The 23,273-nt window shown below is 51.7% G+C and overlaps 1 protein-coding gene across 21 annotated transcripts; it reads left to right on the forward strand.

Annotated features, from left to right (window-relative positions):
* The first annotated feature begins 190 nt into the window (after positions 1–190).
* On the forward strand, positions 191–16,454 carry ZNF7 (zinc finger protein 7). 21 transcript variants are annotated; one of them, XM_055287754.2, is made up of 7 exons: positions 307–391; positions 1,832–1,879; positions 2,267–2,393; positions 4,099–4,197; positions 10,168–10,257; positions 10,862–10,978; positions 14,591–16,454. In XM_055287754.2, the coding sequence occupies exons 2-7, from the start codon at positions 1,877–1,879 to the stop codon at positions 16,399–16,401; spliced, it is 2,247 nt and encodes a 748-aa protein (XP_055143729.1). In that variant the 5' UTR covers positions 307–391; positions 1,832–1,876; the 3' UTR covers positions 16,402–16,454. The 21 variants fall into 21 exon arrangements, with proteins under 21 accessions (XP_063499828.1, XP_063499827.1, XP_055143733.1 ...); XM_055287755.2 differs by lacking the exon at positions 307–391 and adding an exon at positions 427–597; XM_055287751.2 differs by lacking the exon at positions 307–391 and adding an exon at positions 624–1,145.
* The last annotated feature ends 6,819 nt before the right edge of the window (positions 16,455–23,273 follow it).

The raw sequence follows: 23,273 nt of genomic DNA on the forward strand, positions 1-23,273 counted from the left end.
CCCGGCCCCGGCCCCGGCCCCGCCCCGCCCCGCCCCGCCCCTGCTCAGGCACCGCCCACTCCGGGCTCTGGGCCCTCCTCTCCCTCGCGGCTCCGCCCCCTGCCCGACTCCGATTGTAGCCCCGCCCCCTAGGCACCGGCCCCGCCTATCTGGGCTTCTGGTCCGGCCCAGGCTCTTGTCCCTCGGGCCCCAGCCTCGCCCCTCCTCGGCTCTGACTCCACCCCTTCTCCGGAGCCTGGGAGGCGGGGCTGAGGACCACAGAGATGGCCGGGCCTCCGAGCGGCCCAGGGCGGCCGGAAGTTGGCGGGGCGGGGCGGGGCGGACGCCGGTGGCCAAGGCCCGTTTCCGGCGGTGTCGCGCGTTTGCGAGACTCGGTTGGTCCTCAGGGAGGGTGAGTCGGCGCGGCGGGCGCGGACTCGGGTTGTCCTCGGTCCGAGTGATCCCTGGTCGCTTCCTGCACCCTCCCGCCTTCGGCACTGGGGTCCTCGCGTCCCCGGGGCCTCCAGTCGGGAAAGCGCGGGGGCTTTGCGGGGCCCTGAGCGCCTGGCGTGGGAGGTGGTCGAGCCCAGACACCCTCCCCCGCGGCGGCGGCGCGAGGTGGGCTTCGTTTGGCCGAGTCTCGCAGCTCCCCGCAGACCCCGCTCGTGGCACCCACGGTGTCAGGGGCCTGAGTAAGGCGAGCTCCAGCTGCGGCCTTTTCTCCAGGCCTGGGCCTACTCCCGGGGCCCGGACTCTCCCTCCTGCGAAGTCACCTTCTTCTAGGCCCTTTCTCTTTCTATTTATTGCCCTGGAAGGCCTAGGATAAGTGACAGTGGAGGAAAGAACGGTGCCTTGGGTGGGGTAGGCTGTTTGTCTTCTCTAAATTCTGGTTGCTATTCCGGGCATTCCTACTGTCAGGAGCCAGGTGGGAGGATCCTCCTCCGGGGGTCACTGCTGCTTGGATCAGCCCACCTGTGCCGGTGACCTGGGGCTTCCACCCACAAACCACTTCCTGGGCCAGAAGCTGCCGTATGAAGACTCTTTTTCCCATTCCGACCTCCCGGGGGAATGCCTGGGCAGGTAGAGGGTCTGGAGTCATTGGCTTGATTGAGGTGAACGATTTATGTCAGATTACATCCCTGTGCCTGGTTCCATCCTGGCGACAGGTGAGCTGGAGACTGGAATTTATGTACTTGAGGGCAGGGGTTTCCATGTCCACTCTTGTCTTCCCTGCAGTTTGTCATTTTTGCTCCTGCCTTCTCCAGCCTCCAGTCGCTCACTGCCTTCCCTTGCTGCCGGGAATTTACCCACACTGGTTCATCCAACCCCATTTCTTCTTGCTTCAGGCCCTTTCACATGCTATTCTTACTGCCTGGAGTGCTCTCTCCACCTCCATCACCTTGGCCGAGGTCCCTGGGGAAGTGACCCATTACACTGAACGTTCTAGTCTAAGTGGCTTTCATAGTTCCCTGTACTTGAGCGCTGTCGTGGTTGCAATGTACTTATTTGTGTGGTTATTTAACTTTCTCCACTGCCAGACTGCTTCGCGAAGGCAGGGTCCTCGTGTCCACTACTGTATCTCCATTACTCAGTGCCTGACACGTGGCATCCACTCCTTACAGCTTTGTGGAGTGAGTCACACATGCCACACACACATACACTCTGAAGAAGAACAAGAGTTCAGTGGGCCTCCTTCACTCAAGTGCCACGGCTGCTTCAGCCCAGCCCCATGTCCCTGCTAGAGAAATCTGGGGCTGGAGGTAAATGAGCAGAGAGCACAGTACCCCCTTGATTAGCCTGGAAGTTGGGCTTCTGGCACCCTGACCTCTAATCCTTTCATAATTGCCAACAGGTCTCTCGGCCAGAACACGTGGATGCCCACCCACCACTGAGCCTCATGGTAGGAAGCTTGACTGCCTCCTTGCCCTCGCTTGTCCTGTGAAGGCCCACCTCCTGCTCTGCCCACTGGCCCTGGGCCCAGACCCTACCTTGGCCCTTGCTGGGCTTAGGAAGGCCCCCTTGCCCCCATCCCCAAGGTAGTGAGCAAACCCCTGCCCAAACCAGGACCTAATTGAGGCTCTTGAGGGGGGAGGGTTGTATGACCACCATGGACTGGGTTCCTTCCTCCTCCCCGAGACTGCCCCTCCCCAGAATATTAGAGGCAGAGGAGTCCTGGTGAGCGTCTTGCCCAACCCCATGGTGCACGTCCGTGAGACATGTCATGAGGCAGCGCCAGAAGGGGGCTGGCACCCAGGGATTCCTGGGGTGCTGGTGTGTGTCCTTTCAGGAGGTGGTAACATTTGGCGATGTGGCTGTGCACTTCTCTCGGGAGGAGTGGCAGTGTCTGGACCCTGGCCAGAGGGCCCTCTACAGGGAAGTGATGCTGGAGAACCACAGCAGTGTGGCTGGACTAGGTGAGGCTGCACCTCGGGGCCCCTTCCCCTGCATCATCAGTCAGCACCCACCCAGCCAGGCCTCCATCAGAGGCTGGGATATGCAGGCCAAACGCTCAGACCCTCGTGGGCTCCACAGGGGGCTTGGACTCGAGTGGTGTGCCAGGCTGGTTCCTAGCTTTGCCCATGTCATGGGGTTCAGCCCCCAGGGAGTGGGTGGGATTTTGGGAGTTAGTAAAGCCTCTTTTTTTCCTAAGCTGTTAAATTGTGAGAAATAGAATCCAAACTTGAAATAGCTTAGACAAGAAAAGAGAAATTATTGGGTGGAGGAATCCAAGGAAAAGGTTGTGCAACCAGAGCAAGCGGTGGCAGCGACGCCCACACGGCTACTGTGCAGATGCTGTTATCCCCTTGCCCTCTTGTCCTGCCGTTAGTCTAACTCTCTGAACTCCACCACTGCCACAGGCAGCCACTACGGTGCTGTTTATGTCCGTGCCTGTGTTCTCACAAGGTGTGTACTGTCGGATTGCAACTTGGTGAAGGGGGGTGTGTCTAACTTGGGCCTTGCTGGGCCTCTTGCCTGTGACTAAGCCCTCTGCTGCATCAGACCCCCGAGAGAGTGCCTGGGCTGGAGGATCAGGAGTGGAACTGATGGGGGCATCGCTGGTTGGCGAGGAGCTTCTTGAGGTGTTGGACCAGGCCTGTACCCCTCTGTCCCGGCTAGTCTGGCAAAGTCCAGCTTTCTGTTTTGCCAGTCAGATAAGTGTACAGTGGGAGGCTGTTGTAGTTTGAGTTTGCATTTCTCTGATTTCTGCTGAGCTTGAGCCTATTTTCACACCCTCATTAGCTTGCCAGGTTCTTCTGTAAAATATCTGCTCAGGGCATTTGCCCATATTCTAGGTCCGCTGTGCCTTATTGCTTTGAAGGTGTTGTTTCTTCATTCTGTCTAAGGTGCCTTACATTGTAAAACATGGAATTATGTACACATCGTTATTTTAAGAAAGTTGGAATGCTACTGATTACACGCATTTTTTTATCACTTAATTTTACTTTATACTTTTTTTTTTTTTTTGAGACGGAGTCTCGCTCTGTCGCCCAGGCTGGAGTGCAGTGGCGCATCTCGGCTCACTGCAAGCTCCGCCTCCCGGGTTCACGCCATTCTCCTGCCTCAGCCTCTCCAAGTAGCTGGGACTACAGGCGCCCGCCGCCACGCCCGGCTAATTTTTTTGTATTTTTAGTAGAGACGGGGTTTCATCGTGGTCTCGATCTCCTGACCTCGTGATCCGCCCGCCTCGGCCTCCCAAAGTGCTGGGATTACAAGCGTGAGCCACCGCGCCCGGCCTACTTTATACTTTTTAAAGAGCCCTCTTAGACTCATTTAGGCGTGGTTTACCCCGTCCCACTGAAATAGGAAAAGACACATGTAGTGAAGGTCCGTTTATGCTGGAGTGTAATGGCGCGATCTTGGCTCACTGCAACCTCCGCCTTCTGGGTTCAAGTGATTCTCCTGCCTCAGCCTCCCGATTAGCTGGGATTACAGGCGCGCGCCACCACTCCTGGCTAATTTTGTATTTTTAGTAGAGACGGGGTTTCACCATGTTGGTCAGGCTGGTCTTGAACTCCTGACCTTGTGATCCGCCCACCTTGGCCTCCCAAAGTGCTGGGATTACAGGCGTGAGCCACCATGCCCAGCCGGAGTAAGGGTACTTCTAATGTTTCTTCACAGCTTTTAGTGACCCCACTCTCTGGTTTGGTTATCTGTGTCCGTGCTTTCCACATGATGGCAACCTGTGGGCCTGGCCATCAAGAGGTTCTGCAGCCTTTCGTAAGTGTTGTTGGGGTTTTCTTCATCCAGTGAGGTTGGTGTTTGAGCTTTCTTGCTTGGCATGTAGCAGCCATCCCTTTTAACAGCTCCATCTGCTGTGCCTGTCCTCCTCTCTCAGGCCCTGTGTGTACACAGTTGCTGATTTGCCAGTAACTGGAATTGCAGTCATTCCCCCAGTAACAGTTTGCTTCTCCAGGCTCAAAGGTACAGCTGCTGTTCTTTTTCCGTGGCTTCTGTCTATTTATAATGTCCTGCTGCTGTGCCAAGTCACAGGGTAAAGCTTTTGAAGACAGTGTAGAGAGCAGCTGAATTCAGCATGTATTGTATGATGGCGCTGGTGACTTAACTGAGCAGCTGGGCAAGCTCGTGTGCACAAGCAGTGATGGTGTGTCACAGCTGCCACCTGGCGGATGACGTCAATTCCTAGATGCGTCCAAGAGATGGGAAAGGGTTTTATAAAAACACTATCTTAGGGCCGGGCGCGGTGGCTCCTATCTGTAATCCCAGCACTTTGAGAGGCCGAGGCGGGCGGATCATGAGGTCAGGAGATCGAGACCATCCTGGCCAACATTGTGAAACCCCGTCTCTACTAAAAATACAAAAATTAGCTGGGCATGGTGGCAGGTGCCTGTAATCCCAGCTACTCAGGAGGCTGAGGCACGAGGATCGCTTGAACCTTGGAGGCAGAGCTTGCAGTGAGCCGAGATCACACCACTGCACTGCAGCCTGGGCAACAGAGCGAGACTCCGTCTAAAAAAAAAAAAAGACAATCTTAGAATTTATCAAATATGATAAATACCAGGTTAGTTTTGTGTATGATAAATCACTTTTTCAGCCGGACATGGTGTTGCACGCCTGTAGTCCCAGCTACTGGGGAGGGTGAGGAGGGAGGATTGCCTGAGCCTGGGAGGTCAAGGTTGGAGTGAGCTATGATTGCGCCACTGCAGTCCAGCCTAGGCAACAGAGTGAGACCCTGTCTAAAAAAAAACTCTGCTTCTTTCGTGTTTGTTAACTTTGTTAGGTCAGATTTTATTATATTTTATTTTATTTTTATTTATTTATTTTTTTTGAGACGGAGTCTCGCTCTGTCGCCCAGGCTGGAGTGCAGTGGCGCGATCTCGGCTCACTGCAAGCTCCGCCTCCCGGGTTCATGCCATTCTCCTGCCTCAGCCTGCGGAGTAGCTGGGACTACAGGCGCCTGCCACCACGCCCGGCTAATTTTTTTGTGTGTGTTTTTAGAAGAGACGGGGTTTCACTGTGTTAGCCAGGATGGACTCGATCTCCTGACCTCGTGATCCGCCTGCCTCTGCTTCCCAAAGTGCTGGGATTACAGGCATGAGCCACCGCGCCGGGCCTGTTAGGTCAGATTTTAATGTAATTACTGTGTTTTTGCCTTATGGATTGTCTCTTTGAAGTTTTATTTAAAAGTTCTGTCCAGGCACGGTGGCTCACGCCTGTAATCCCAGCACTTTGGGAGGCCAAGGCGGGCGGATTGCCTCAACTCAGGAGTTCGAGACCAGCCTGGGCAACACAGTGAAACCCTGTCTCTACTAAAATGCAAAAAAAAAAAAAAAAATTAGCTGGGCATGGCAGTGTGCGCCTGTAATCCCAGCTACTTGGGAGGCTGAGGCAGGAGAATCGCTTGAACCTGGGAGGCAGAGGTTGCAGTGAGCCGGGATCGTGCCACTGCACTCCAGCCTGGGTGACAGAGCGAGACTCCGTCTCCAAAAAAAAAAAAAAAAGTTCTTCCCTGGCTGGGCATGGTAGCTCACGCCTGTAATCCCAGCACTTTGGGAGGCCGAAGTGGGCAGATCACCTGAGGTCAGAATTCGAGACCAGCCTGACCAACATGGTGACACCCCGTCTCTACTAAAAATACAGAAATTAGCTAGGCGTGGTGGCGGGCGGTTGTAATCTTGGCTACTTAGGAGGCTGAGGCAGGAGAATTCCTTGAACCCAGGAGGCAGAGGTTGCACTGAGCCAAGATCACACCGGTGCACTCTAGCCTGGGTGACAGAGCGAGACTCCATCTCAGAAAAAAGTTCTTTCCTCCTCCAAGGTCACTGAGATGGGCTTCATTTTCTCCTGTGGATTTTATAGTTTATATTTCTCATCTGTATCCCCGCTCCACATTTGTATTTGGGTTATGTAAAAATCCGTTTTATTTTGACCACACATAACTGTTTTCCCCAACATCACCTATTAAACAGTCTCCTTGGCCAGGCTTGGTGGGTCACGCCTGTAATCTCAGCACTTTGAAGTAGGCCGAGGTGGGTGGATCACCTGAGGTCAGGAGTTCGAGACCAGCCAGGCCAACATGGTGAAACCTCGTCTCTACTAAAAATACAAAAATTAGCTGGGTGTGGTGGCACATGCCTGTAATCCTAGCTACTCAGAAGGCTAAGACAGGAGAATCGCTTGAACCTGGGAGGTTGAGGTTGCAGTGAGCTGAGATCGTGCCACTGCACTTCGGTCTGGGCAATAGAGCGAGACTCCATCTCAAAAAAAAAAAAAAAAAAAAACCTATCTCCTTTTCCGGTTGACATGTGGAGCTACCATTTTCATCTATGAAATGGGGTGTTTCTGAACCCTGTTCTCTTCCCTGAATCTCTCTCGTGGGCCAGCTTCCTGCTTTTGGTTTGTTTGGGTTTTTTTTTTTGTTTGTTCATTTGTGTTTTTGGCTTTTTTTGAGACGAAGTTTCACCCTGTCGCCTGGGCTGGAGTGCTGTGGTGCGATCTCGGCTCACTGCAACCTCTGCCTCCCAGGTTCAAGCAATTCTCGTGCCTCAGCCTCCTGAGTAGCTGGGATTACAGGCATGTGCCACCACGCCCGGCCAATTTTTTGTATTTTTACTAGAGACGGGGTTTGGCCATGTTGGCCAGGCCGGTCTGGAACTCCTGACCTCAGGTGATCCGCCCACCTTGGCCTCCAAAGTGCTGGTATTACAGGTGTGAGCCACTGTGCCCGGCCAGTTTGGCTTTGTTTTTTATTTTGGGGTGGTTTTTTTTTTTTGTTTTAATTTTGTAGTGTTTCTTAATACTACAAAAATACTAAAAGAATTAAACTCACCGGCTTAATTCTTTTTTTTCTGGGTCAGAGTTTCGCTCTTGTTGCCCAGGCTCGAGTGCAATGGCGCGATCTCGGTTCACTGCAACCTCCGGCTGTTGGGTTCAAGTGATTCGCTGCCTCAGCCCCCTGAGTAGCTGGGATTACAGGCATGTGCCACTACGCCTGGCTAATTTTTATATTTTAAGTAGAGATGAGGTTTCACCATGTTGGCCAGGCTGGTCTCGAACTCCTAACCTCAGGTGATCCGCCCACCTCGACCTCCCAAAGTGTTGGGGTTACAGGTGTGAGCCACCGCGCCCAGCTGCGTACAAATTTTAGAATAAGTTGAGTTCCTAAAAAATGGCACTGGAATTTTTATTTGGAGTGCTTTGAAACTGTTTTCCGTCAATGTAAAAGTTTTGATTTTTTTGCTTTGTGAATGTATTTTTAGCTGATTATTGCTGTAGTACAAAAATGTTGTTGGTTCTGGAGGGTGATCTTACATCTGGCAACTTTGTGGAACTCCCTGGGTAAATCAGTGTTGCTCGGTGATTCTGCTGTTTACCAGCAGGAGGATTCCTGCAAATGAGAGTTTGGTATTTTCCCTCCCAGCCCTCACTCCTCCCATCTCTGCCTTTGCAGTGGCCAGCGCAGTGTTAAACAGGACCCTGTGGACACGTTTTGTTCCTGATTTTAAAGGGAATGCATCTACATAACCACAGAATTTGGCTAAGGAGTTTTGTTGTTTTTAATCATAAAGAAATATTGAATTTCAAATTCTTTTTCTGCATCATTTGAGACACATGATTTATTTTCTTTATTAATTCGGAAATTACATTGTTATATTTTCTTGTATTCCTGGAATAAACCTTACTTAAATCATGATATTTATATATAAATTTTGATACGCCTTTGGATTCAGCTAGCCAATATTGTATTTTGGATTTTTGTGTTTCTGTTCATAAGTGAAACGGATATATATATATATATGTATTTATATTTCCTTTTTTTTTTTTTTTTTTTTGAGACAGAGTCTCACTCTGTCGCCCAGGCTGGAGTGCAGTGGCGCGATCTCGGTTCACGGCAAGCTCCGCCTCCCAGGTTCATGCCATTCTTCTGCCTCAGCCTCCCCAGTAGCTGGGACTACAGGCGCCTGCCACCACGCCCAGCTGATTTTTTTATATTTTTAGTAGAGATGGGGTTTCACTATGTTAGCCAGGATGGTCTTGATCTCCTGACTTCATGATCTGCCTGCCTCGGGCTCCCAAAATGCTGGGATTACAGGCATGAGCCACCATGACCAGCCTATATATTTCTTTTTGTGTATTGCCCTTATATAATTTTGACATGTTTGATAAATGGCATTTGGCATACAAGTAGAACTAATCTGTAAAACCATCTGGACCTTGGGCTTTTGGGGAAGGAAAGTCTTGGATTAGCATTTATGCATTTATATTTCCTTTTTTTTTTTTTTTAAAGAGTTGGGGTCTTGCTCAGCCTAGAGTACAGTGGTGCGATCATAGCTCACTGCAGCCTTGAACTCCTGGGCTCAAGTGATCCTTCCATTTGAGTTTCCCTAGTAGCTGGGACTATAGGTGTGCACCACCATGCCCAGCTGTTTTTTTCTTTCTTTGTAGAGTTGGGGTCTGTCATGTTACCCAGGCAAGTCTTAAACTTCTGGCCTCAAGCAATCCTGCCTCAGCCTTCCAAAATGCTGGGATTATAGGCATGAGCCACCTTGCCTGGCATTTCCTTTTGTTTTTAATCTGTTATATTTGTAATTGTGTCTCTTATTCTCTGTTTTTTGGCAGTATCTTCTCACTATGTTGACCTTGATTGGTTTTGTCATGAGACTGTCATATTCATGTTTTCAAATAACTGGCTTTTGGTTTTGCCTTTTTTGGGGGGTTGGGTTGGAGGATGTTTTTATATGTCTTTGTTCTCTAGCTCTCTGAATCCTGCCCCAGATTTATTATTTTCTTCCTTTTTATTTATGTGAGTTTGATGTGTGTGGTGTTTGTTTTGCTTTTTTAATATTTTGAGACAAAGTTTCACTCTGTTGCCCAGGCTGGAGTGCAGTGGCTTACTGCAGCCTGAACCCACCATGTTGGCCAGGCTGGTCTCGAACTCCTGACCTTCAGGTGATCCACCTGCCTTGGCCTTCCAAAGTGCTGGAATTACAGGTGTGAGCCACCACAACTGGCCATTCTCAACTTCTTGAACTTACTATTTATCTCATTTGTGTTTTAAAATGATCATTTCTAGTAAATGTATTAAAAGTATAAAATTTTTCTGGGTATAGTGGCATATGCCTATAATCTCAGCTACTTAGGAGGCTGAGGCAGGAGGATCGTTTGAGCCCAGGAGTTTTGAGGCCAGCCTGGGCAACATAGCAAGACCACATGTCTGCAAAGAATTTAAAAATTAGCTGGGTGTGGTGTCACGCACGTGTAGTCCTAGCTACTCAGTAGGTTGAGGCGGGAGGATTGGTCTAGGCTATAGTGAGCTATGATGGTGCCACTGCACTCCAGCCTGAGTGACAGAACAAGACCATATCTCTGAATAAATAACATTTTATCTTTACATACTGCTTGGGCTGCATCCTATAAATTCTGACTCATAATAAATATGGTTGCCACTTAGTCATTTGTTATTTAGTTTCCAAGTAGCTAATGGCATCTAAGCACCATTTTGTGGTCAGTTTCACACTGAGTTGCATTTGCCTGGGCGCGTGTCCTGTGGTATGTTCTTTGGCATGTCTGTGACTCAGTTTGTGGCTTGACCCAAGGCTGTTTCTTTGTTCCACATGTGCTTGGAGAGAATATGCGTTTTCTGTTGAGTGTGGAGTCCTGCCTGCATCTGGGGGTTTGAGCTTATTGGCTATAGGCCTTTGGAATCTCTGCCTGCCTCTTTCCTTCCAGCTGGGGGAACCCTGAAGGAAGCTTCCAACCAGAGGCCTTGGCTGGCCCATGGATCAACTGCTCATCTCTGTACTGACCGGCACAAAGAGGGTATGGGAGCAGGTGGCCCCAAGAAGGCAGGGTGCCAGGTGGGCCCCCACAGGTCTCTGCCACCCAGTCTGTAGCAAGGGAGGCAGGCCCTGAGGCATCCTTTGCACAGGGACTTGAGGCTGGAAGGACACTGGCTGAGGACTGGACCTTGGAGCTTTCTGATGCAAAATGTGCTTCGTTTGTGTCTGTTTGTCGTTGTTTGTTATCTTATTTTGTAACCACCCCTGCCTCTTGGAGCATCTCTGCTCTCTGAACTGAGGGACAGGCCCGGCTCTGCTAAGTGAAGCTTGGGCTTCTTCTCTCTCCCGAGTTCCAGGGATAGAGGCGGACTGTCCTTTGCAGACTGTTTGGTGACAGGGTCGCCTGGAGATTGTGGGAGTCAGGTATCCCTTGCTGTCCAGCCACAGGAGCTGGACAGATCTGGACAGAAAGGGCTGCTGTGTCCCCAGATTCTCCCCACCCTCCACCCCCTCTCCCTGCAGGAACTTGGCCTGTGCCTTGTAGCCCCCCTGCCCCTTTCCATTTGGAAACTGCGGAAGGCTTAGCCCTGTGCTGCACTCTCCCCGTCATGCTGACACTGTCGTCTTCTCTGCCGCACACACAGCAGGATTCCTGGTTTTCAAGCCTGAGCTGATCTCCCGGCTGGAGCAGGGAGAGGAGCCGTGGGTCCTCGACCTGCAGGGAGCAGAGGGGACAGAGGCACCAAGGACCTCCAAGACAGGTGAGGCTTAGACCCCGTCACAGAGAAGCCCTGGGGTGAGGAGAAGCTGCAGGAGGGGCCTCACAACTGTGGGTAGCTGTGGGTGAGTCGCGGGGGCTATGCTGGGATGCCTGGGAATGCCACTGGGGAAGCAGCATCCAGCACGTAGAAGGGAGCATAGACCCGTTGTGGGGCTGCCTTGGGAGAGGCCAAACTGCAGAAGAGCCGGACAGAAACCCATGCATTTCCACAAAAACGGAGCTTGTGTCTGAATCATGTCACATTTTGTTCTATTTTTAATTTTACTCATACTTTTGTTAAGCAAAGATACAAACCTATGGATCCAAGGAAGAGTTAGGTCTGGCATTCAGTAACCTCTCCTCAGGGAAGCATATTCCCCGAAGCAGCTCCCTGCAGACCCTCTCAGGCTCCAGGAGTGCATTACTTCCCTGTGGCTGCCGTAACAATGAACCACAGACTAGGAAGCTTGAAACAACAGAAATTTATTGTCTCACAGCTGTGGAGGCTGGAAATCTGAAATCGGGGGGTCAGCAGGGCCGTGCTCCCTGTGAAGGCTTTAGGAAAGGACCCTGTCCTGCCTCTCTGGGCAGCTGGTGGTTTTCTGGCAGTCCTTGGGTTCCGTGGCTTGTGGATGCATCCCTCACTCTGATCTCTGACTCCTTCACACGGCTGCCTTCTCCCTGCGTGTCTGTGTTCATGTGGCCGTCTCCTTAGAAGGACACCAGTCATGTTGGGTTAGGGACCACCCCAGTGACCTCATGGTAACTAATTAATCTGCAACGACTGTGTTTCCAAACAAGGTCACATTCTGAGGTGCTTCAAGTTAGGACTTCAGCCTATCTTGGGGTCCTCAGCCCTAACCAGGGCACCTGCTGCCTCCAGCATCAGCTCCTGCTGGGCAGGTGCCTGGCTTGGTGCTCTGCTTCTCTGCTTCGCTGGTGTGCTGCCCAGCGTGACAAGGGAGATGGGTCTGCGTGCATCTCAGCTGCAAAAAGGAAGCGCCTCACCTCCCCTTCAGTTGCTGCTGGGTCATCACAGTCACTTCTGCAGCAGGGCAGGACCAGGTCCTACAGAGGCCACCGGCTTGTAGGGGCCTTGGGAAGCAAGTTGGACAGTCCAAAGGTGTGAAAAGTAGGGGCTGTGGGGCTGGGCGTGGTGGCTCACGCCTGCCATCCTAGCACTTTGGGAGGCCGAGGTGGGCGGATCATGAGGTCAGGAGATCGAGACCATCCTGGCTAACATGGTGAAACCCTATCTCTACTAAACATACAAAAAAATTAGCCAGGTGTGGTAGTGCATGCCTGTAGTGCCAGCTGCTCGGGAGGCTGAGCAGGAGAATGGCGTGAACCTGGGAGGCAGAGCTTGCAGTGAGCCGAGATTGTGCTGCTGCACTCCAGCCTGGGTGACAGAGCGAGATGACGTCTCAAAAAAAAAAAAAAAAGGAAGGTAGGGGCTGTGATCTTCCTTCCATTCATATGACCTTAGGCAGCTTCAAAGGACAAGGAGGGTTTCTGAGCCTCTTCACACACGGTGGGCCTTGCAGCTGCCCAGGAAGGCTGCATGTGATGTGGGAAGAGTGGTCGGGAACCTTGGCCTCACTGGCTCTGCTGGCTCCTCCCATGTGATCCTTTCTGCTCAGCCTCCCTGAGAAGGAGGTTCAGCTATAAGGTGGCCCAGTTAAAACCCAGCCGCCCATTAAAATGTCTCCAACATGGACTGGAGAGTTTAAAGAGGGTGCCATGGCAGAAAAGCCAGCTACAGTTGGCAGAAATAGTTCAGTGGGTTTATATGTAGCAGGTGGTCCTTACTGTGATAAAGCAACAACAAAAAATAGAATCCCACAGTAGGTGAGAGCTGCTGTTGATGGACCCAGCACTTGATTGAAGACCCGAGACTCCGGGGCAGAGATGTAGCCTCTTAGATAAAATAAGCAGCAGCACAAAACCCGAATACATTAAGCAAGGCAGAAATGCCCAGATATGTTACTTGTCCCTAGCTGGTACAGTCAGCATCAGATACTGAAGGATATTGGCCCAGAGCAGTGGAGGAGGGGCCAGGTCCCAGCTGTGCACCCCCACGCTTTTGACCACCACTGTGCCCCCTGGTGGGTGGTTCCTGGCATCCCCCAATAAAGCCTTGCTGTCAGCCTGGCTCTGCTCTCTCTGCCACTGCTCTTTATTTTTTTTTTTGAGATGGAGTCTCTTGCCCAGGCTGGAGTACAGTGGCATGATCTTGGCTCACTGCAACCTCTGCCTCCCAGGGTCAAGTGATTCTTATGCCTCAGCCTCCCAAGTAGCTGGGATTACAGGCGTGAGCCACCGCACCTGGCCACCCTGCTCTCTTATCTTCACAGCAGGGGAAGGCTTGGGAGGAGTGTCAAGCAAGCCCTGTTGAAAGAGCAGGCATGCTGAGGTGGTGAGGATGTGTAGGGAAAGCAGCATATGAGGACCAGGCCTGGAGGTGCCTCCTGTCCTCACAGCCCTTGAGCACCCCTGCTGCACAGTGAAGTTAAAAGGGCTTCCTGCTCTGATTCTCCAGGACTGACAGGAAGACCTTTGGAGATCCCTGGAAGCTGGAGACTCACCACCAATGGTTAGGAGTGGGCAGGAACCAAAGCTTGAAGCCCTGTAACTGGGCTGTGCATTCATGTGGGGTAGATGGGCTGGTTATAGCTGTGGCCAAGTGGTTGTGGTTGTGAATGTGATTGTGTCGTGGTGGGGACTGTGATTGTCATGACCATAGCTGTGTGTTGTGGTTGCGTCCTGTCATGGTTGTGATCACAGACATCAAGGAGATGTCTGACCTCAACAGAGGTGCCCTCTAGGGTTACAGAGTAGGACAGAAGCCAGTGCTTACTTGGAGAGTCCAGAAGGAACGCAGATGTCTGGAAGGCCTCCTGGGGGCCTCCAGAAACTTGCAGCACCAGGGAAGAAATCAGTGTGGTCTTGGGGGGTGGCCACGCACAGCCCAGGGAGAAGCAGGGGAGGTGGCCAGGTGCAAGTTGGCAGCAGCAGCCAGGAGGCAGCTGAGGGGGCTGGGTCCTGCTCAGAGAAGCCCACCCCACGGAGTAGCCATGAACGGCATAGGTGCCCAGTGCTCTTCTGAGCTCACCAAGTAAGTCCCTTGGCAGCTCTTCCAGCCCTGTTTTCCTCATCACAATCCATGCCCTCCATTCAGAACTCAGACCCTGTACTGTTTCCTCACCAGCCCGGATGCTGGAGCCCCAACCTAATCTGTGGTAGCTTCCCACCCTTCCGGTCTTGCTTTGTCTTCTTTGCCTCTGCATGGACGGTGCCCCACACCAGTGCCCTGTAGGATGGATCTCTCTGCTCACAGATGCCAGCCCCGCCGTAGTCTGTGTTGCCCTCAGCACTCTGCCTAGTGCATAATGAACATTCATTGCTATTGAATGAGTGAACAAGGTAAAAAGTATGAAACCAGGTTTGAGAACCGTCCAAGGCTCTGCCTTCTCTTGCACGTTTCCACCTGGGCCTTGCAGTGTCCGGTGCAGCCATCCCGGGAGCCTCGAGCCCCAGCCCCACATTTGTAGTCTTATCATTTCTCTGAGCACAGGGCCTAAGGAACGTCTTTGTTTGCTCCTGTTTATTTCAGATTCTACGATTAGGACTGAAAATGAGCAGGTCTGTGAGGGCATGGACATCCTAAAATCAGAATCCTATGGGACAGTGGTCAGAATCTCCCCACAGGACTTCCCTCAGAATCCTGGCTTTGGAGACGTTTCCGATTCTGAGGTCTGGTTAGACAGTCACCTGGGAAGCCCCGGGCTGAAAGTGGCAGGCTCTACCTTCCAGAATGACTGTTTGAGTGAGGAGACTGTGGTTCCCAAGACCTTCAAGGATTTAGCCCAGGGATGTAAGGAGCTGGGAAGCAGCGGCCTGGATTGTCAGCCTCTTGAAAGTCAGAAAGAGAGTGCAGAAGGGACGTCCCGGAGATGTGAGGGGTGTGGCAAAGGTGTCAGAGCCACTTCAGACATCGCTCTGCATTGGGAAATTAATACACAGAAAATCAGCAGATGTCAAGAATGCCAAAAAAAGTTATCTGACTGCTTGCAGGGGAAACATCCAAGTAACTGCCATGGAGAGAAGCCGTATGAATGTGCAGAGTGTGGGAAAGTCTTCAGGCTCTGCTCGCAGCTTAATCAGCATCAGAGAATCCACACGGGAGAGAAACCCTTTAAATGCACTGAGTGTGGAAAAGCCTTCCGCCTGAGCTCGAAACTTATTCAGCATCAAAGAATCCACACTGGGGAGAAGCCCTACAGATGTGAGGAATGTGGAAAAGCTTTTGGTCAGAGCTCAAGCCTCATCCACCATCAGAGAATCCACACAGGAGAGAGGCCCTATGGTTGTCGTGAGTGTGGGAAAGCCTTCAGCCAGCAGTCGCAGCTGGTTAGACACCAGAGAACTCACACTGGGGAGAGGCCCTACCCTTGCAAGGAGTGTGGGAAGGCCTTCAGCCAGAGCTCCACCCTGGCCCAGCATCAAAGGATGCATACTGGGGAGAAAGCTCAAATTCTAAAAGCCTCAGATAGTCCAAGCCTTGTTGCACATCAGAGAATTCACGCTGTAGAGAAACCATTTAAGTGTGATGAGTGTGGGAAAGCTTTTAGGTGGATCTCGCGCCTGAGTCAGCATCAGCTGATTCACACTGGAGAGAAGCCTTATAAATGTAACAAGTGTACAAAAGCCTTTGGTTGTAGTTCACGGCTTATTCGCCATCAGAGAACTCACACTGGAGAAAAACCGTTTAAATGTGATGAGTGTGGCAAAGGCTTTGTTCAGGGCTCACACCTTATTCAACATCAGCGAATCCACACTGGAGAGAAACCCTATGTGTGTAATGACTGTGGAAAAGCCTTCAGTCAGAGTTCCAGCCTTATTTACCATCAGAGAATCCATAAAGGAGAGAAGCCCTACGAATGCCTCCAATGCGGAAAAGCCTTCAGCATGAGCACGCAGCTTACAATACATCAAAGGGTTCACACTGGAGAGAGGCCCTATAAATGTAATGAGTGTGGGAAAGCCTTCAGTCAAAACTCAACCCTTTTCCAACACCAGATAATTCATGCAGGAGTGAAGCCCTATGAGTGCAGTGAGTGTGGAAAAGCCTTCAGCCGGAGCTCGTATCTTATTGAACACCAGAGAATACACACTAGGGCCCAGTGGTTTTACGAATATGGGAATGCCCTGGAAGGGTCCACCTTTGTGGGCCGTAAAAAGGTTAATACTATAAAGAAACTGCATCAGTGTGAAGACTGTGAGAAAATATTTAGGTGGCGTTCACACCTAATTATACACCAGAGAATTCACACCGGGGAGAAGCCTTATAAATGCAATGACTGTGGCAAAGCTTTTAATCGGAGCTCAAGGCTTACCCAGCATCAAAAAATTCACACGGGATAAACCACTTACATATAAATGTGTATATATGTGAATAAACCTACAGCCTTAACTTACTTATTTTATATGGGATCATTTATACTGACAAACGTAGAATGTTGGTAAAGGTTCAGAATTGCTCTCAACAATATCCAACTTCAGGCTGGGCGCGGTGGCTCACGCTTGTAATCCCAGCACTTTGGGAGGCCGAGGCAGGCGGATCACAAGGTCAGGAGATCGAGACCACGGTGAAACCCCGTCTCTACTAAAAATACAAAAAATTAGCCGGGTGTGGTGGCGGGCACCTGTAGTCCCAGCTACTCAAGAGAGGCTGAGGCAGGAGAATGGTGTGAACCTTGGAGGCGGAGCGTGCAGTGAGCCGAGATTGCGCCACTGCACACTCCAGCCTGGGCAACAGCGAGACTCCGTCTCAAAAAAAAAAAAAAAAAAAAAATATCCAACTTCAGGCTAGGTGTGGTGGCTCACGCCTGTAATCCCAGCACTTTGGGAGGCCGAGGCGGGATCACGAGGTCAGGAGGTCGAGACCATCCTGGGTAACAGGTGACAACCCCGTCTCTACTAAAAATACAAAAATTTAGCTGGGCGTGGTGGCAGGCGCCTGTGGTCCCAGCTACTTGGGAGGCTGAGGCAGGAGAATGGCGCCAGCCCAGGAGGCGGAGCTTGCAGCAAGCTGAGATCGCGCCACTGCACTCCAGCCTGGGCGACAGAGTGAGACTCCATCTCAAAAAAAAAAAAAAGAATATCCAACTTCATACAAAGTGTATGTTTATTTCCTGAAATGTTTGACCTTAACCTGTTCAATAAAGCCTGTGTCCCTCAAAATCAGGGTGCAGTCTGCAGTTTTGAGTTCACAGGTCCCTGTGAATGAGGAAGCAGCACAAGGAAGGCTCTACGAGCGCTGCTAGACTGAGTAGGTTAAAATCATTTACCTAAACTGTTTTCCCTGAAGGATCAATGGCTCACACTGGCTTCAACAATAAGGAAATGCATTAGCTCATGTGGGAGGAGGTCCAGGAGTGCCTAGAATTCCAACTTCACATTAGGTCCTTATCTTAGAACTTAACCCAGCCACCCAGGACCAGAGAGGCAGGCTGGGCTAGCAGGTACACGCCATCATTACTGGTGTGGTTGGCATTCATGGAGCACATATGAGTGCCAGGCACAGAAGCAAGGTGTCACAGCAAGGGTTCTGAGGTCACACTTGTGTCCCAGGGGCTTGCTGTGTGACCCAGGACATCATTGCCCTCCCTGAAACTCAGAGCCTTATTTGTGTATCTGAAAACATGCACTGTGAGAGGGCACTGAGCAGAAACAACGTAGAGGAACACGCCTTACTGTGCCTGTCAGAGAACGAGCACGCAAACGAATGCAAGTACCCCCACCCCTGTCCATGCCAGCACCTCCAGCATAACCACGTGTGCACAGGCCCTCAGGCTGATGACTGTCTTGTAATGGCCTAGTTGCCCCACTTTTTTTTGGTTGGGGGCAATGCGGTGAGGAGGAAATAGACAGTGGAGAAAAAGACGAAAGGGGGCCGGGCGCCGTGGCTCATGCCTGTAATCCCAGCACTTTGGGAGGCCGAGGTGGGCAGATCATGAGGTCAGGAGATCGAGACCACCCTGGCTAAGACGGTGAAACCCCGTTTCTACTAAACATACAAAAAAATTAGCTGGGCGTGGTGGTGGGCACCTGTAGTCCCAGCTACTCGGGAGGCTGAGGCAGGAAAATGGTGTGAACCCGGGAGGCAGAGCTTGCAGTGAGCCAAGATCACACCACTGCACTCCAGCCTGGGCGACAGAGTGTGACTCTATCAGAAAAAACAAAAAAAGGAAAGACGAAAATGGGATGGAAAGAAGGTGGTTGGGAAACAAATATGGGGAGAAGAACCTGAGAAGAAGAGGTGATGAGAGGGAGTGGGGAAAGAAGACAGTGGGAAGAAAAGATGGTTGAGCGAAGAACTTGGGGTGAGGGAGTGGGTTAGGAAGAAGGTGGGGAGGGAGTGGGGAAAGAGGACTCTGGGGAGAACTTAGGGAGAGGAAGTGGGGAAAAACGATGGCAGGGAAAAGAACTTGAGCTGCAGTGGGGGTAGACCAGCAGACCATAGGGTGAAAGGACAGATGGGAGGAGAAACAGGGACAGGGTCAGGGAGGAGAACCCCAGTTGCCTTACTTTGCAGGGGAGGCCACACAGGTCTGGATGTAATTTATGTTGCAGAACAGCTTTCCTTAAAACTCAGCCTGAAAGACTGCCAAGAACTGAGGGTCTGAGATTTTATTCTTTGTAGAAGCTCACGAGGAATCCTGTAGCCGTTCCACCTAGGGGACGGCAGGCAGATTACTCACCGCGGTTGTCAGGGCCCTATCAGTTCCTTTTGCCCACCATTCCCATGACGCAGAGGCCCAGCAGGTGCAGGCACAGCTGAGAAACTCAGAGGTGAGGAGTTAGCCTGCTCTGTTGGGAGCTGGGGGGCCATTACCTCACCCCTCAGGTTTTCTGCTGCCGACACGACCTTGAGAAGTGGCCCAGGTGGAGCACGGTGGGGTTCTTGGCACATGCAGGAACATGGAGGGAGGCGTGGCTGATGGCAGGTGGCTTGCTCAAGGCCTGATGCTTTTTTGCTGAAATTGAATTTTCACGTGAATCTGCTGCTCAACCCTAATCTAACAGGCTGGGACCTTGTCCATTTGACTTTCTCACACAGCATCTAATTAAGGCTGATATTCACAGGCATGAGGCCAACCTGGTCATTCAGGGGGAACCTGGAACTCCTGACTGGTGACCTCCCACCTGCCCCTTCAGGGGCTCCTCCCGGTGTACAAGGGTGATGGTGACCTCCACAGCCATGGAATCAGTGCGTCCACTGTAACTGCCTCTTCTCCAGCCACGCCCTACTCACACCAGAACTTCTGTGCACGTGGAGTATGTGTGCAGTGTCCCTGCCTTGGGCCGCGTGGCTGCTGAGGAGGGTCTTGGCAGGTAACGTGCTTAGCCAGGTGGTCACCTTCAGGTCTAGCACAGGGGTTGCTGTTGCTTTTTCTCTACTTCAGGCTTTCTGGGCCGCCCAACCATGGGGACAGGAGCCAAGGCACCCACATGCACCACCTGCCACTCCTGTTACTGGCCTTCCAAAACACTGCTCACAAAGACTGACCCTGCCTCCTCCTGGGCTCTCGTCATCACCTCTTGGCCACTTCCTGGTTCATGATCAGGACAGGAGGGGAACGTCAGCCATACGGATGGTCTGAAAATTCCAGATTCTGCGCTAACCATAATGCTGTATTCTTTCCACTAATGGCAACCAGCCAAAAAGGGGCTGGGGTGCAAGCTTCATTCTGCTTCAGCACCTGGATTCTCTCTGGATTGACATGGTCCTAAGTCAGGGGCTGGCAAACTAGGCAAACCATTTGTAGCTTTTTACATTTCTGAATGGTTGGGGAGAAAATAAGAGACTTGTGACATTTGAAAACTATGTTAAAATCAAATTTGACTGTGCACAGTGTCCCTGGGCTTGGTGATGCCCATGCATCTTCATGGAGCCTCTGGCGGCTTTCCTGCTGCAGCAGTGTTTACCACACCAACCAAATCACCTTGAACTTGGAAAATAACTTCATGCTCTCCAGCCACTGAAGGATTATTTTTCCTCTCAGCCCTTAAGTGGTTTCTTTACCTAAATGTCACGGTACAACAGAGTAAGGCAGCTGGGTCAGTTCAATAGAAGTAAATCTAAAGTCCAACAATCCAGGTTAGACATTAGCCACGGAGGGAGAGGAGGAGGAGTCCTCTTTTTTTTTTTGACAGTCTCTGTCCCTCAGGCTGGAGTGCAGTGGTGTGATCTCAGCTCACTGCAAGCTCCGCCTCCTGGGTTCACGCCATTCTCCTGCCTCAGCCTCCCGAGTAGCTGGGACTACAAGCGCCTGCTACCACCCCTGGCTAATTTTTTTGTATTTTTAGTAGATGGGGTTTCACCGTGTTAGCCAGGATGGTCTCAATCTCCTGACCTCATGATCTGCCCGCCTCACGCCTCCCAGGCGTGAGCCACCGCGCCCGGCTGAGGAGGAGTCCTAGCTGCACGATGTGGAAACGACACATCATGTCCATGGGGCAGCTTGCTGAGAGCCAAGGATGTGAGCACATGACTTAAATTCAAGCTACTGCACAGCTTTGAGATCTGAGTATCACATGGAAGCATCCAGGTGGCCCCTGGCACACAGGCTGGTGGTTCTTTTGTGGAGAGGGACAGGAAGAGGGGCTGCTCATGGGGTAGTGCAGGTGCTAGAATATCCTGTTACCTGTTCACACTGCACTGCAATTCGGGCTTTGGTAAGCTCATCTAAAGAGTTTCCAGGCCAGGCACGGTGGCTCACGCCTCTAATTCCAGCACTTTGAGAGGCCAAGGAAGGATCACGTGAGCCCAGGAGTTGGAAGACCGCAGTGAGCTGTGATTGCACCACTGCACGCTAGCCTGGGTGACAGAGTGAGGCCCTGTCTCCACAATATATAAATAAATAAAAACATTTTGGGTTTCTGTTTTGGAGACAATAAATTAAATCTATAACCTAGGCATGGAATTGCTTTTTATCTCAACTATCAGAATAATCTTTCATTTATGACACTGAATTGAAACTATTTGGAGCTTTCTGGAAGCTTCACAAAGAGGAGCAGAGCAAGGGCTGAGTCCAGGCCATTTTATAAATCTCCAAGTCCCCAGTGCATGCAGCTTGACTCAGAGCCCCAGAAATGTTTGCTGAATGAATGAGTGATGCAGGTGGGGAGGCATCCAGGCTTTGGGCTCAGGACAGTGCCACAGGAGAGGGAAATCACCAGCAAGTTTCCACAGAGAACTAAGGCCAAGAAAACCAAGCGAGTAATTTCCTAGATGCAGACATCCGTTCTCTGCGCAAGGCCTTGTGCAAGCCACAGGGACAAAGATGGACAGGGCTGGCCCCTGCCCTGGAGTCCAGGTCTAATGGAGACTGACCGCTGACAAGGATGGACAGGTACTCTGTATTGGGGGGTCCAGTGGGCTCATGGGGTTGGTGCCAACCATGCCTGGCCTAAGAATGGTTTTTCAATGGAAAAAAATACTTTGTGACACATGAAATTAAAATTTCATGGCTGGGTGCGGTGGCTTATTGCTGTAAAACCAGCACTTTGGGAGGCCGAGGTGGGCAGATCACCAGAGCCCAGGATTCAAGACCAGCCTGTGCAACGTGGCAAAACCCCATCTCTACAAAAAATATGAAAATTAGCCGGGTGTGGTGTGCCTGTGAGCCCAGGAGGTTGAGGCTACAGTGAGCCATGATTGTGCCACTGCATTCCAGACTGGATGACGGGGATACCTTGTCTCAAAAAAAAGGAAAATTTCAATATCCATTAAAAAAATGTTATTGGAGGCCAGGCTCGGTGGCTCTTGTCTGTAATCCCAGATGCTTCGGAGGCTGAGGCAGGAGAATTCCTTGAACCTGGGAGGCAGAGGTTGCAGTGAGTCAAGATCGCGCCATTGCACACCAGCCTAGGCAACAAGAGTGAAACTCCCGTCTCAAAAAAAAAGATGGTATTGGAACACAGCCATATCCATTTGTTTACGTATCGTGTGACTGCTTTCAAGCCACCATGGCAGGGTGGACAGAAACTTCATGGTCCACAAAATCTAAAATGTTTACTCTCTGGCCCTTGTGGGAAGAGTTTGCTCACTGCTGAGTCAGAGGAAGTGGCCTGTAAGTCTGCTCCACGCTGTAAGGATCTCAAGTCCAACTGGATCATGCCTGCCCTGATTAAAACCCCACTGCTCCCCCTTGCCCCAGTGGAATGACCAAAATCCTGTGTGTGGCCTTGAGGCCAGCTGCTGTCCCTGCACTTGCCCCCTCTGTCTCTCAATCCCCTGCACTCGGGTAGTGCCAGCCCCAGTCCCCGGAATGGCCCACTCCCCTGCCTGTGTCTCATAAGCTGTCTTTTCATGGCTGTGTCTTGATTTGCCTGGGTCCCCGCTTGAGACAAGCCCAAGGGTTCACAGATGAATTGAGGCAAACACAGATTCCCAACGAGAGGCGGCGAGAGGTCAGCCTGAGGACCGAGGGCAGGTCCGTGCTCTGGGCTCCACACAGGCTTTGCTAAGCAGCTGGGAGAAGCAGAGGATGGGGCTGTCCCTAAAGCTGCTGTTCCTGCAGGGCCAGGGCCGGTGAGTGAGAAAGGCAACATGGTCCCAGCTGCCCCAGCCCCAGCCACATCCACATCTGGGGACAGAGAATGCAGGAAGTGGCTGGTCATATCCCTGATCCGATGACAGTGGTGGGGACAGTGCCTTCGGGGAGAGAGAAGGGCTGTACCTGGAACTCAGTGAGGGTGGGACGAAGCTGGGTGAATGACCAGATGGCAGTACCCACAAGCATGTGCCTTAGAGGGCACCTGGGCCCCTCCCAGAATCTACTGACCCCGCCCCCAGGTACTCCTCTGCACCCCGACATGTCAGAACTGCCCATGGAGGGATGAGGAAGAAATCCAGGCTAGTGGAGGAGACAAACCAAAAACTGCAGACAAGACAAACAGCCAAGCAACCCCAGGCACTCAAAGACAAGGGGAGGTTTCTCGGCAGAGAACAGACTAGACATGCTCCAGAAGTGTTCTATGGAGGCAGGAGCAGTCAGCTGGAACGCAGCTGACCGAAAATGGCTCTGCAGAGACTGAGCCCCAAGGCCCCTCCCGGAACACAGTTATGCTGGAAGCTGCAAAGCTGGCTACGACCCCTGCACACGCCTGCCCTAGAGGCACCCGGGAGAGGTCCCTGCCACCAACTCCACCCTGGTGACAGCCTCTCTGCTGGGCTCTAGCCTCCTCCCTTGCACCCCTCCACACAGCAGCCAATCACCAGATCATGT

This window comes from Symphalangus syndactylus, chromosome 7 (genome assembly GCF_028878055.3).
Source record: "Symphalangus syndactylus isolate Jambi chromosome 7, NHGRI_mSymSyn1-v2.1_pri, whole genome shotgun sequence".
NCBI lineage: Eukaryota > Metazoa > Chordata > Mammalia > Primates > Hylobatidae > Symphalangus > Symphalangus syndactylus.

Excerpts from the sequence above, each read along its gene's own strand:
- ZNF7 (XM_055287751.2), top strand. The coding sequence starts at position 1,011 with ATGAAGACTCTTTTTCCCATTCCGACCTCCCGGGGGAATGCCTGGGCA. Across the intron at positions 1,146-1,831 it reads TGGTTCCATCCTGGCGACAG|GTCTCTCGGCCAGAACACGT; the intron begins GTGAGCTGGAGA and ends AATTGCCAACAG. Across the intron at positions 2,394-4,098 it reads CAGCAGTGTGGCTGGACTAG|CTTTTAGTGACCCCACTCTC; the intron begins GTGAGGCTGCAC and ends GTTTCTTCACAG.